Raw genomic sequence first — 14,187 nt, forward strand, 5'->3', positions numbered from 1 at the left:
GTTGATTGAGCAGTTACATAGATGTGTCATGTTTCCCTGTCTTCTTCTCACAAAGGCCACCAAATCCAAGAAGCCGATCATGCTCCCGGTGACCTTCATGGATGGGACAACGAAGACCCTCCTCACTGACTCTGCCACCACGGCCAAGGAGCTCTGCAACTCTCTGGCCGACAAAATCAGCCTGAAAGATAGATTTGGGTTCTCGCTGTACATAGCGCTGTTCGATAAGGTACAGAGTAGTTTTGGAGTTGATGATGACTGAGGCATCTTTTCTCCTGGTCCATCTATTGATTCAAGGTTCAAATGCAGACGTAAAATTGAATGACACGCTCTATGCTAAATCAGGCCTAATACCTATGTGATTGTCCTCACAATACTGTACTTTACGTATGGTCCATACTGTATAAAGCTTTGATTATATGTTATCATGCGTGTTTATCTTGGTTGCTGCCAGGTGTCCTCGTTGGGCAGCGGGAATGACCACGTGATGGACGCCGTGTCTCAGTGCGAGCAGTACGCCAAGGAGCAGGGGGCACAGGAGAGGAACGCACCCTGGAGGCTCTTCTTCAGGAAGGAAATCTTCACCCCGTGGCACAACCCTACCGAGGACAACGTAGCAACCAATCTCATCTATCAGCAGATTGTCAGGGGGGTGAAGTTCGGAGAGTACAGATGTGACAAGGTGGCTGGAAGCCCTCATAGACTTGTAGTCATTCCATTATTCTACAGCACAGGAGAAAACTGAAAAGAGCTTTATAGGCCTATTTGGTGCTTTACGTTTACACAGTTATAGCTAGAGTCTTACTGTTGTATTGTATTGTGCTAGGTGCAACCAGACAGCACCTGAAGCTTCCATGGGGCTACATAACACGTGCTAAAAGCAGGCCTGCATTTATAACTGGGCAAGAAGGCAAAATTGACAATCATCATGTTGACATGTGAATGTTGGCATTGGATGTGTTGACATTGATGTTATGTCGATATTGTTAGCATGTCGACATTGTGGTTTTTCTTTTGATTTTGTCCCTAAACCTGCTGTCAGAGCCGACAATATGACCGTGTAGAAATTTCCGATGACGTCATTTTGCAGGCGTCATCACTAATAGTGTTGACGTTTAACCATGTCGACACCACCACTGTCGCTCTTCTGTTGTCGACATTGTGAATGTCGATATGCTAAATGCAGACATCTTGACTACATACCCCCCTAAGGCTGGGTACACATCTGATCGATATCGGCCCGATTTGGCTAAATCGGAATGACGATCCGGGCAGTGTGCATGCCAGATTTGCGCGCTCCCGCGATCGCATGCAGTACCGTGTGATTGGTCGTGCTGCACAGTCAATCCCACGATATCGCATGTGAGGCTGTACATATTAATGAAGGACGGAACAGTGATTGTTCCGTCGTTCATGAAATCTTTTAAGTGTGTACCGGCAATCATGCGATGTCCAGGGTGAAGGCAGATCGCCCTGAACATCGGCACAATTGCTGGTCGTTTAGGCGTGTACCCAGCCTAAGAGTGCTCTCAGCTTGTCACTGCACATGTAGGAAACCATCAAATATAATTAGCATTAAAGGGGGTTTAGAAAAAGAGATGGTCATGTACTGCTGGCACCCCTCGATTTTGCAAAGGGAATTACAGCCTACTACATTCCTTCCAGTAGTCCCCCATTGTCAGACTCTTAAAGGAGCATGGCTTATCGCAAAGTGGGTGTGTCTTCACGCTGACGTGGGCGCAGCTGTGGGGATCTTGGTGGAGCTTGGGCAGATTGGGGAAGGATTTCGGCAGAAGAATGGGGCTTATTTTCCTTATAAATATATGGCTGATATTTGGACCCCCAGACCACAGGCAAGCATTTCCAAAATGCTACCTGGAAGTACATGATATATGTATAGGAGAAGCCTGGTTCACAAAGGTTACTTACCCGAAGTGTGTCATTCAGCGTCTCCCAATGTCATACTTGTGTCATCTAATTAAATTGCACAGCCCACATACAGGATTATTAAATAAGGCCGCGGTAAAGATACGATACTATGGGGTCTATTTACTAAGCAGTGTTAGGAGACAGAGGGCCTGATTCAGAGCCGGACGCTCTGACCAGAGCGCTCGCTCTGAATCAGGGCCCTCCTACATGAAAATGGAGCGGCCTCTTGGACGCTCGCATAGCTGTCGGTGACCACCCACAGCTATAGCGAGCGTCCATGATGATGGTCGCGATGGTCTTGACCATCGCGACCATCGGGCTTGCGACGGAGACCCTGCGGTAGGGTCTCGCTGCCGCAAACCCTGGAGTGAATTTGGCTCTATCAGAGCCAAAATCACTCCCACTGACATCACTACTGATGTCAGTGGGGCCGGCTTCAGACGGTAGGCGTTCCCATGGGAACGCCTCCGTCTGGCAGCCACGCCCCCGGCACGCCCACCAAAGGGGGCGTGCTGTCAATCAACATCGACAGCACGCCCCCTTTGGTGCGAGACCCGGAGCGACGGCTATCCCGTCGCTAGCTGGGTCTCGCGCATACGCATGACGGAGCTCCCTCTGTCGTGCGCATGCGCAGTAGGGCACCATCAACCTGCTTGCGAGCGCCCTGCGCTCGTGAGCGGGTCTGAATGACCCCCAGAGGGCCTGATTCAGAGCCGGACGGTCTGACCAGAGCGCTCACTCTGAATCAGGGCCCTCCTACCTAAAAATGGAGCGTCCTCAGCGCTCGCGAGCGGGTCTGAATCAGGCCCAGAGTGAAAAGTGATAAGTCAGTGATAAGGTGCCAGCCAATCAGCTCCCAACTGTCATCTCACAGGCTGTGTTTGAAAAATGACAGTTGGGAGCTGATTGGCTGGCACCTTATCACTTTTCACTCTGTCTCCTAACACTGCTTAGTAAATAGACCCCTGTATGTACAAACATGGTCATCCGATCTCTCAGCAGCCAGCACCAGGCGTACGGTACAAGTAACAGAAGTTTCTTAAATATTCTCAGCCTTTATGTTCTGTTTGTGGAAAACTTCTACATTAATGTTGTTGCTCGGATATCTGCAGAGCTTTTTGTTGACTTGTGTGTAATGTTAATGACATCGCTGCTTGCGTAACTTTAGAGACTTTTTATCATATTGCAAATCACTAAATAGCGCTGTGAGACATTGGAGAACTAATGTGCCGTCATGGAGAAGGACGATTTGCACAGGGGCTGCCCTATACACATCTGTATTAGATATCACTGTTATCCCTCACGTTCATTGTCATCGGCCAGTATGGTAATAATCGCCCATAATAAGGGATGGGTCCATAATACATCCCTAATACACAGACCGTGACCTGGATCCAATCACTGTATATGACCAGAGTTGGGTTAATTTATTCATCTACAAGAATTTTTCCATTGAGTCATCATCCTAAGTAGAGATGTGAGCGGACCCCCTGTGTTTTGGTTTTGGATCTGGATTAATCTTCGTGTTTGTGGTTTTGCAAAACCACCCTCAAGTGTTTTGGTTTTGGTTTTTGATTTGGATAAAAATCTATAAAAATCTAATAAAAATTGATAAAAACAACTAAAATGTCCGAATTCACAAACCTGAGTACGTTTTTTTAAATCCGAGTTCTGAACAGGCAGCAGATTCGAACCGGGACTGAGGGCCTGATTCAGAGCCAGAATCAGGGCCCTCCTCCATGAAAATGGAGCTGCCTCCTGGCCGCTCGCATAGCTGTGGGTGACCACCCACAGCATATGTGAGCGTCCATGATAATGGTCACGATGGTCTTTACCATCGCGACCATCGGGCTTGCGACGGAGACCCTGCGGTAGGGTCTCGTTGCCGCAAGCCCTGGAGTGATTTTGGCTCTATCAGAGCCAAAATCGCTCCCACTAACATCACTAGTGATGTCAGTGGGGCCGGCTTCAGACGGTAGGCGTTCCCATGGGAACACCTCCGTCTGGCAGGCACGCCCCCGGCACGCCCACCAAAGGGTGCGTGCTGTCAATCAACATCGACAGCACGCCGCCTTTGGTGCGAGACCTGGAGCGATGGAGAGCCCGTCGCTCGCCGGGTCTCGCGCATGCGCACGACGGAGCTCCCTCCGTCGTAGCATGCGCAGTGGGGGAACATCGACCCGCTTGCGAGCGTCCTGCGCTCGCGAGCGGGTCTGAATGACCCCCTGAATTCGAACATGGTCACAAAAGTGAATCCGAACCTTGACCCGGTTCTAATTGAAATCGGAACCCCTGAATTTGGGTGTGTTCGGACCCGCATATCTCTAATCTTAAACTATATACTGTAAATATATATGCCATATTCACACACTTTCCTTATATTCATTCAGTGCGCTTGTATTTACCTCTGGCAGGAAGAAGATCTGGCGGAGCTGGCGTCTCAGCAGTATTACGTAGACTATGGCTCCGAGCTGATAATGGAGAGATTACTAAATCTCATCCCTTCCTATGTCCCGGACCGGGAGATCACGCCCTCCAAAAACGTGGAGAAATGGGCTCAGTTAATAATTGCTGCACATAAAAAGGTATTATAGGCTGGAAAGCCGCCTGCCACCTATAGTGCAAAATATGTGTTTTACAGTTTTGGGGTGTTACTATAGTGAACCCCTCTCCCCACCCTACTGTGTAGCATTTGGTTACTGCTGGAGACGTGGACCCGGGAATGAGTGTGGAGCGCTTAGGGAAGGTGGCTGTATATACAAAATGGTGTCCAAGCCGTAACTAGGGTGGTGCGACCAGCGCCATGGCACGGGGCACTGTTTTGGCCTGTCAATTTTCCTGTTTATTATCATTCTCACTTGTAGCTTCCTCTTCTTTTATCCCCAGCATCTCCTGGCCTCCCCTATCTCTATCTCTTTCCTGGCCCTTCCCCATGAGGCCATGGCCCTTTTCAGGTGCACTATTTTATGTCCCTATTTAAAAATTGGGGGTGCCAATGCTCTTTCTGGCACAGGGCACCTAAAAGTCTAGTTACGACTCTTATGGTGTCACTACCTCATACTTCCCTGTCCTTGTCAGGCCCCATTATTACTGAGGGCATAAGCCCTTTTACACCTTTGAATACAGCTTATGTTTCCAGGCATCACTGTATGGGGTGGTTTGGGTAGTTTCAGACAACAATTTGGTATCACTAGTGCCCTAGAGTATATGTGTATAGTTATCCTCTGAATGGCCGCCTCATGTATATTTCATTTAAATCTCTAGGGCATATACGCCCTCAAGCGATCCGACGCCCAGAAGATCAAGGAGAACGTGGTGGATTTTGCTCGATTCAAATGGCCTTTGTTGTTCTCTAGGTTTTATGAGGCCTTCAAGTTCTCAGGTAAATGGCGTTCAGATATACAGTACGTGAAAGTATCATCATTATTCACATGCTTTTTATACACCTAAGGGCCAAAAGTCATTCGATAGCAGTATGTAAAAGTACTGGTAGGTGGCGCCATCGTACTGTGACATTTTGAAAATGTCCAGTCACCACCACAACACAGTGGCCAACCATGTGTGGTTAATTATCGTGACTAGCGGCGTCTGGCCAGAATTATGCAGAAAAGCGATACTGGCTCAAATCAGATTCACATTCAATGCAGGAGGTACCAGGTGCGTACCCAGTAGGTCAGTGCAGCGTTCTTTCGTTTCCAAGTTATATGGGAGCAGAAGAACCACAAGAGTGCCCCTGTTAACTCTACGATATCTGACTTAATGCCCCACCTGGGCTTGTGACGGCGCTAATTGGACCCTGTAGGACTGGCAACATGTGGCGTGGTCCAATGAGTCATGAGTGCAGTTGTTTCAGGCTGATGGTAAGGTCTGGATGTGACGCAGACCCCGTGATGCCATGAACCCCAGTTCTATAATGAGTGGGGTCTTCACGTGGCATGGGTTGGGTCCGCTGGTCCACCTGTACACATCATTAACCAGTAACCACTATGTTGCATTGCTTGGTGCCCATTTGCAGCCCTTCATGAGACTTCATGTACCTCCACAACATGAGGATAATGCACCGTGTCATCTAGCCCAAGTTTGGATCGAACAACATTCTGGCAAATGGTGTGGCCACCACATTCGCCCAACATGAACCCAATCAAGCATTTATGGATTGTGGTGGAGAGGTCCATTCACATCCAAGATCCTGCACCTACAAATATCAGGCAGCTGTGGGAAGCTATTCAGGCAGCATGGGTCACCATCTCTCCAGAGCTCTTCCGTCCACTTGTAGAATCGATGCTGCGCCGAGTTGCTGCACTTCGCCGGGCTAGAGGGGGTCCTACACAATACTAGGCATCTGTTCCATGACTCTAGGCACTTCAGCGTACATTGCTGTATGTGGCTAGATTCTCTTTCGTTATACCGCCTTTCTTGGAATATTACCTGTGATTACAATATTACATTAGCCGTGCACACGTTGTGCAGGCAGCCATTTTGTGGGAGGACAATATATTCAGGAGAGTGTAGCCCATTTGATCTCTAGAACTAGTGACATCATGGAATTTGCCTACTCTCCTGGAACGTCTAAGAGTTCTTCCGCCCTCCCGTGGGCGTAAACCAGTCTTGATGACATGATTTGCGACATTACCCAGTGGGATGTGGGGGGGCCCTAGGTGATGCTGTTTACAACGCCACCCCCTGTAACTTCCACTTTTACCAGAGGGGAAAATTTAAAAGTAGGCAGGTATCTACTTCATGCTCAGTGATGTCACTATTTCCTAATGATTTCATTGGCTGAATCTACAAAATGGCTGCCTTCACTGTAAATAATAATTGCAATGATTGTCCTTCATAGTTATTTGTTAGAATGTGTGTAGCTGCATGGCAATCCTAGTGACATGAGATTCATAGACGTATTTATAAATATAATGCACAACGCAGCGAATGATCAGTGAATAGTGTCTACACCTGTCTGATTCAGGACCAAGTCTGCCCAAGAACGATGTGATTGTGGCCGTTAATTGGACCGGAGTTTACTTTGTGGATGAGCAGGAGCAGGTTCTCCTCGAGCTGTCCTTCCCGGAGATCATGGCTGTGTCCAGCAGCAGGTAAATAGGGTACTGCTTCAGAGATGGTCGCCGTTTCGATGTTGCCGCAGATAAGACATTTTTTTATCTACTGTGCATGCGCAAAAATTTAAAGCCCCCACTGCACGCCCGCAAAACCGAGTTCGGAAACAGGCTTCTTCTGTCCTTATGCACAACATGGCGCGATAGACACACTCCCATGACACTTCCAGAAGACGGGCGGTTCTGAGCACTTTCGCATTGTCGCTGCCCCAAAACTCTCAATTTCACAGAAATACATCCGGCCAAGTCTCATCCAACTCAGAATAGAAAGGACATACACACAGACGCATAAATGTGCACCTGCGCATGCGCTAAATGCAGGGGCGTTTCCAGAGACGAGGGGGCCGGTGACCAGTCTCCGACACGGGCCCCCTTCTCTCCGCCCAGCGGCCGGCAGCGCACTGAGCATGCGCGGCCAGTGCCGGAGTTATAGACTCTGGGCACAAGAGTGTGCCCAGAGTCTATAATGTATGCACAGGTCACCGGGAAAATGGCCGCTACAGGGGAGAAGGAGACAAAGGACAAAGGTATTATGGATAGTGCAAAGGGAAGGACAGAAGGGAAGAGGACCAACGGGCACCACCTTTACCGGCAATAGGAGGCATCGTTATTAGAGTGTCTATCGTTTTAATGCTCAATTTTTGTGTCTAATGTCCATTCTGTATTTATTCTGTGCCTGCTCTCTCTGATTCATTCTAATTACCTCCTCTTACTCCTCTCTGTCCCGTGCTGCCCACTTGCAGAGGCGGTAAGCTGCAGGGGCAGAGTTTTACCCTGGCCACCATCAAAGGAGATGAGTACACCTTCACTTCCAACAATGCAGAAGACATCAGGGACCTCGTGGTGACGTTCCTGGAAGGACTGAGGAAAAGATCTAAATATGTGGTGGCTCTGCAAGATAACGCTAACCCTGGTACGGCTGGTTCTGCCCTCACTCGTGTTCTTAAATACTGTATTAGTCTGTTTGTCTGGTGACGGGTCTCCGAATGCCCTGGGTGGAAGCATTCAGTCTGGTCCTTGTTAGAGGGCTTGTGAATGCCTTATGTGAAGGGGTTCTGCCCTGGCAGGGGCTGGCTGGCAACTTTTAGCCTGGGGGGCAAATGCATGCAGGCGGCCCTGGCAGAGGAGTAGCGTGTAGCCAGGGTGCCCGAAAACCGTGCGTGCTACGGCGCCGCCCCCCCCTCAAGTCTTCCAGGGAGGAGGCGGGACCACATGGGATTAATGTAAGGTAAAAATAAAGATATGGGGCAGCTCCCTGTCGTAGTGCCCATATGCAGTGCCCCCGTGTGCCACAGGAGAGAACACCCTTATGCAGGCCTCCAGTAGTGCCCCCAGTAGCCCAGTAGTGATCCCCCCTATGCAGTGCCCCTTGTGCCACCAGTAGTAAGCCCCTTATATAGTGCTCCCAGTAGTGGTCCCCCCTGTGCAGTGCCCCTTGTGCCCCCAGTAGTAAGCCCCTTATATAGTTCCCCCATTAGTGGTACCCCCTATGCAGTGCCCCTTATATAGTGCCCCCAGTAGCAGTCCACCCCCCCCCCATGCAGTGCCCCCAATAGTGGTAACCCTTATGCAATGCCCCTTAAATAGTGGCCCCAGTTGTAGTGTCCCCCCTATGCAGTACCCCCAGTATTGCCCTTTATATAGAGCCCCCAGCAGTGGTCCCTCGATGCAGTGCCCTCAGTCATAGTCCCCTCCCCCTATGCAGTGCCCCTAGTAGTAGTCCCCTCCCCCCATGCAGTGCCCCTAGTAGTAGTCCCCTCCCCCCTATGCAGTGCCCCTAGTAGTAGTCCCCTCCCCTTGTAGTGCCCCCAGTAGTAGTAGTACCCCCCTTGTAGTGCTCCCAGTAGTAGTAGTAATCCCTTGTAGTGCCCCCAGTAGTAGTAGTCCCCCCCCTTGTAGTGCCCCCAGTAGTAGTAGTCGCCCCCCTTGTAGTGCCCACAGTAGTAGTCCCCCCTTGTAGTGCCCCCAGTAGTAGTAGTCCCCCCCTTGTAGTGCCCCCAGTAGTAGTCCCCCCCTTGTAGTGTCCCCAGTAGTAGTAGTCCCCCACCCCCCTTTTAGTGTCCCAGTAGTAGTAGTCCCCCACCCCCCTTGTAGTGCCCCCAGTTGTAGTAGTCCCCCCCTTTGTAGTGCCCCCAGTAGTGGTCTCCTCATTGTAGTACCCCCAGCAGTAGTAGTCCCCCACCCCCCTTGTAGTGCCCCCAGTAGTGGTCTCCTCATTGTAGTGCCAGACCCCCCCCCCCAAGTAGACACACGTAATATAAAAAACAAAATAAAAAAAAACACTTACCTGAATCCCCGCTCCCGACGCTGCTGCCATCTGCTCCTCCGTCTGTCCTCCCGGGCCGGGCCGCTCTGCATTATGGGAGAGACGTCATATGAAATCATGACGCCTCTCCCATTGCCCACTGCGGGAGCCGGAAGATGGAGCGGCTCCTGCAGTGGGCGCAGCAGCAGTTAATGAGAGTCTGACAGACTCTCATTGGCTGCTGATCAAAACAAACACACAGCTGCCGGAGCCGGCGGCTGTGTGTTTGTTACTTGTGTAGCGCTGACCGAACTCCGTCCGGTCAGCGCTACAAACGCGGTGCAGTCTGTGTCACAGTGATACAGACTGCCCGCGGCCCGCATGACGCTGCGGCCCGGGGGGCACATGGCACCCTGCCCCCCGGCCCAGCCCACCACTGTGCCCTGGTAAGTCCCCTGGATGTCCCAGGTGATGGAGCTGAGGTTTATTATAGGTCTACAACTCCTGTACATTCATCATGCCCTGGTAGTTTGCACCATCTGACGATGGTGTAAACTACCGGGGCCAAATTCCAAAAAGCTTCGCTTTTTTTTCCGAGTTCGGTACATAGGGCAGAGATCGAAGCCCTCGTTGATAATAATGGGGACTGCGATCTGCAGCGCTAATTAGCACTTTGCCTGAGATTTCTGTGAAATTACCTGCATTGCCCAATTAGTACGTAGGTAGGAACCATTCATAAAATGATGCAGAAACTGCAGTTGCTACATAATTTTATGAAAAAAGGCTTGATACATAGGCCCTATAAGCTTTCCGTGCATACTATTACCATCTCTATTGTGATACATTGGAACGCTCACTCAGCTGTCATAGGGGCAGATGTACTCTGCTCCGGAAAGTGATAAAGTGGAGAGTGATAAACGACCAACCAATCAGCTCCTAACTGTAATTTTTCAAACGCAGCCTGTAAACATGACAGTTAGGAGCTGAGTGGCTGGCACTTTATCACTTTCCAATGTATCACCTTCCAGAGCTTAGTACATCTCCCTCTATAGTCCCTTTATAGGAGGACCATTATACACCACTGCAAGGCTTTTTAGCTAATCGGTCTCCCATAAAAAGCTTCTTCCCTGCTTTAAAGGCAGCCTTTCTGCTATGTGGGACCTGCAATCTGATCATTTGGATTCTGTCTCACCTACATATCAAAAGTGACAAACCACAGACAGATGGAAGAGCTCACTCTATGGAGGAACTATGGAGGCGATTTATCAAACCTATTAAAAAGCAAAAATGAAGGTGTTGACCATAGAAATCAGATTCTATCTATCATTTTCTACACTGTAGCACATAATTATAGCTGGAATCTTATAACTCTCCCCATAATTTTACTACTCTATGCAGTTCTTAGGATGCTCTTGATTAGACTTTATTGTCATAATCATCATTACCCAGTGGGTAGATAATAAATTGAATCCATTTTCTCTTTGAAAGTAGCATCTCCTGACCTGGATCCAAACGGACCATGATTGTCCCTCACAGTGGTCCTTTAGCTATTGTGCATTATGCAAGATCAGAATAGACTGAACTTTAACACCCCCGTCTCATAAACTTTGGTTCAGTCCACAAAATGGCTGCCTCCACCTTGTGGCGGGAACAGTTTGAGTAAGCCGATATTGGAAATCTTCTCAATAAATCAGTAAAATTTCAAAAGTCCTGTTAGAATGTCATTGTTATATTATTTTAAATTATAATTTACATTGAGGCACGAGGCACCGAGCATGGCTTAATATGAAGTATTTTTCTTTATTATTCGATTGATCTTATATTCCTATGGTTTCTGTTAATGCAGCAGGGGAAAATTCCGGATTCCTCAGTTTTCTGAAAGGGGATCTGATCCTCCTGGACCAGGACACGGGTGAGACGATAATGAATGCTGGCTGGGCTCACGGGTACAATGAGAGGAGCAAACAGAAAGGGGACTTCCCTACAGAGATTGTCTACGTCATGCCGACCGTCACGAAGCCACCCATGGAGATCGTGGTAGGTTCCTGCATTCAGTGGCTTTGTATGGTGCTGCCACGGTTGAGCGTAGGCATTCTGCTGGACATTGTGGTTTGGAAAGTTATTATTGGAAGTCTGGTGTTAGATTACAGATTTAAATCTGAATGATCATGGGGGTCATTCAGACCCGCTCGTGAGCGTCAGGACGCTCGCAAGCGGGTCGATGTTCCCCACTGCGCATGCGCACGACGGAGGGAGCTCTGTTGTGCGCATGCGCGAGACCCGGGGAGCGACGGGCTTTCCATCGCTCCGGGTCTCGCACCAAAGGGGGCGTGCTGTCGATGTTGATTGACAGCACGCCCCCTTTGGTGGGCGTGCCTGCCAGACGGAGGCGTTCCCATGGGAACACCTACCGTCTGAAGCCGGCCCACTGACATCACTAGTGATGTCAGTGGGAGTGATTTTGGCTCTCATAGAGCCAAAATCACTCCAGGGCTTGTGGCAGGGAGACCCTACCGCAGGGTCTCCGTCGCAAGTCCGATGGTCGCGATGGTCAAGACCATCGCGACCATCTTTTTGGCCGCTCGCAATATGCTGTGGGTGGTCACCCACAGCTATACGAGCGGCCGGGAGGCCGCTCCATTTTCATGGAGGAGGGCCCTGATTCAGAGCGAGCCCTCTGGTCAGAGCGTTCAGCTCTGAATCAGGCCCTATGTTCCATGTTTTTAGCACAGATTTATACTGTATAGTGACATGGTGCCAACCATGTGCAGAAATGTGTTGTAACTCATAGCAACCAATCAGATGCCTGTTGTCATTTTCTAAACTGTGCTAGAAAGACATAAGACAGAATCTCATTGGTTGCCAGTGGTGTAATTAGCATTACGTGGCTGGATAGGGGATGGTGCTGGGTAACGACCCTACAATAAAGAATGTGACAAAAAAAAAATTAAGTGAGAAATAAAGAAACAGATTATATAATGTGGGCAGAGCTGTTTATTATCATGTACACAACACAAACTAGCTCTGAGGATAGAGTTGAATTCAATTGAGAGAACAGAGCTGAGATGTGACATATCCAAGGGCACAGAAAATAAACACATCTTTCTGGATGATATAAATGACTTGGTGAAAATCACAGAAATAAGCTAAGTTGCCAGGGATGAATGTACATTACAGCCCAATACATGAAATGTGTCTCAACTCAAGGTTGACAGGAAATGTTAATTGTATATAATTGGGAATAGTATTTTGTGTGTCCATGCAATATAGCGCCGCTGATCCTGTGAGAGGGATGACCTGCAACTTTTCTTATGTCTCACTTTGCGGCACTCGCCAGGCGTTAGTTACGATGACGCCAGACCAGAAGCAGGATGTGGTGCGGACAGTCCAGATGGCCACGTCGGAGCATGAGGGGAAGGTGAAGCTGTACACACTGGAGGACTTCTCCTATGACTACTTCAGGTTGGGGAATGGTGTATTTCCTACATCCACTTATACACTTTTGGGTCTATTTACTAAGCAGTGTTAGGAGACTGAGTGAAAAGTGATAAGGTGCCAGCCAATCAGCTCCCAACTGTCATTTTTCAAACACAGCCTGTGAGATGACAGTTGGGAGCTGATTGGCTGGCACCTTATCACTTTTCACTTTGTCTCCTAACACTGCTTAGTACATAGACCACTTACACCTGTGTGCAGTGGGCCCCCACACCTTTGCTTTCTGCAATCAGCACTATCTTCCCAGTGATATTCGGGAGATGGCGCATGCGCAGAATAACAGCACAGTGCCAGAGTCTTTGCTTTCAATGCGCGGCGCCATCTTTCCGAAGACATCACTGGAAAGATGGCACCACCAGCACGCTACAATAAGGGGAGAGACCCACTTACTGACACCAGTGAGGTATGTGCAGTGCGGGCCCCTCCCTGGACCCAGGGGCCCGTGTGCACTGTACACCCTGCACCCATAATTGATATGCCTGGAGATGAGATCATTATCAGGAATATGTGGCTGCTGTTGATCTGTGTGATCTGTGAGGAGACATCTTCTGTCAGCTGAAATGGATCCCACTGGTGCCGGAAGTGAACCGACCAGATCACGCCCAATATAGGACACATATTTGTGTTATAATAGGACAGTCTTGCTATGTGACACATTTACAGAGCTTAGGGCCTGATACAGCAAAGAACGCAGTTGCTGATACGCGCGCAATTGGCCTATTGTTGCGTTCTGCGCAAGCGCATGCATCGCAGTGCGCGAACCAGCCACTGCGATCGGGGAAGCGATCGCAGTCTATACGCAGACCCAGGGAAAATTGATTGACAGGAAGTGGCGGTTTGTGGGTGGTGATGGGGGTGTGGTTAGTGAAACACTGGCGTGCCTGTGCGTTTGAACGCCGTTACAGGGGCGTGCATACTTAAGTCCTTGCGACGGCATGCGCAGCCTGAGCTCTCATTGCGTGCAGGAAGTTTAGGACTTTGTGAGTGAGGTCAGGTCAACCACAACTGCGTGTATGGGTCCGATGGTTCTCGATGTTACCGATATTTTCACTGTTTTACTAGCTCGGATGTGAGTAAAGGGAAGGGGCGGCTTTATGCTTTGTGTAGTGCTGCAGCGGCGTTGTGATCGCATATAGCATATATTTGCAGCGGCCGCGTGCGTGTGTATAAGCAAGTGCGTTCCTAGCTGAATCGGGCCGTTATTCAGCTGCAATTCTGGTTATCAGTTCAGTGACCTTGTGTCCTATCACAACTGTACATTATATCATGTTCTCAGCTGTTATTTGGTCTCCTACCACATTGTCTAAAGGCCCCCATACTTCAGCAATCGATTGTGGCAATTCTGCAATTTGCAATCGATTGTGTATAAAAATCTGCAATGTATGGGCTTCACAGATAGTGATT

At 49.2% G+C, this 14,187-nt stretch overlaps 1 protein-coding gene across 2 annotated transcripts in view; it reads left to right on the forward strand.

Moving 5' to 3' along the window:
* The window catches only part of MYO7A (myosin VIIA), a 203,237-nt gene that overhangs the window by 158,677 nt on the left and 30,373 nt on the right, over positions 1–14,187 (forward strand). For both annotated transcript variants that reach the window (XM_088473794.1, XM_088473795.1), the window contains 8 exons: positions 56–229; positions 455–682; positions 4,344–4,514; positions 5,194–5,311; positions 6,896–7,022; positions 7,787–7,956; positions 11,135–11,325; positions 12,626–12,750. In XM_088473794.1, the coding sequence (XP_088329920.1) occupies positions 56–229; positions 455–682; positions 4,344–4,514; positions 5,194–5,311; positions 6,896–7,022; positions 7,787–7,956; positions 11,135–11,325; positions 12,626–12,750 (1,304 nt within the window). The remainder of the gene's footprint in view (positions 1–55; positions 230–454; positions 683–4,343; positions 4,515–5,193; positions 5,312–6,895; positions 7,023–7,786; positions 7,957–11,134; positions 11,326–12,625; positions 12,751–14,187) is intronic.

The sequence above is a fragment of the Taudactylus pleione genome, unplaced genomic scaffold, assembly GCF_031769625.1.
Source record: "Taudactylus pleione unplaced genomic scaffold, aTauple2 ptg000140l, whole genome shotgun sequence".
NCBI classification, from domain to species: Eukaryota; Metazoa; Chordata; class Amphibia; order Anura; family Myobatrachidae; genus Taudactylus; species Taudactylus pleione.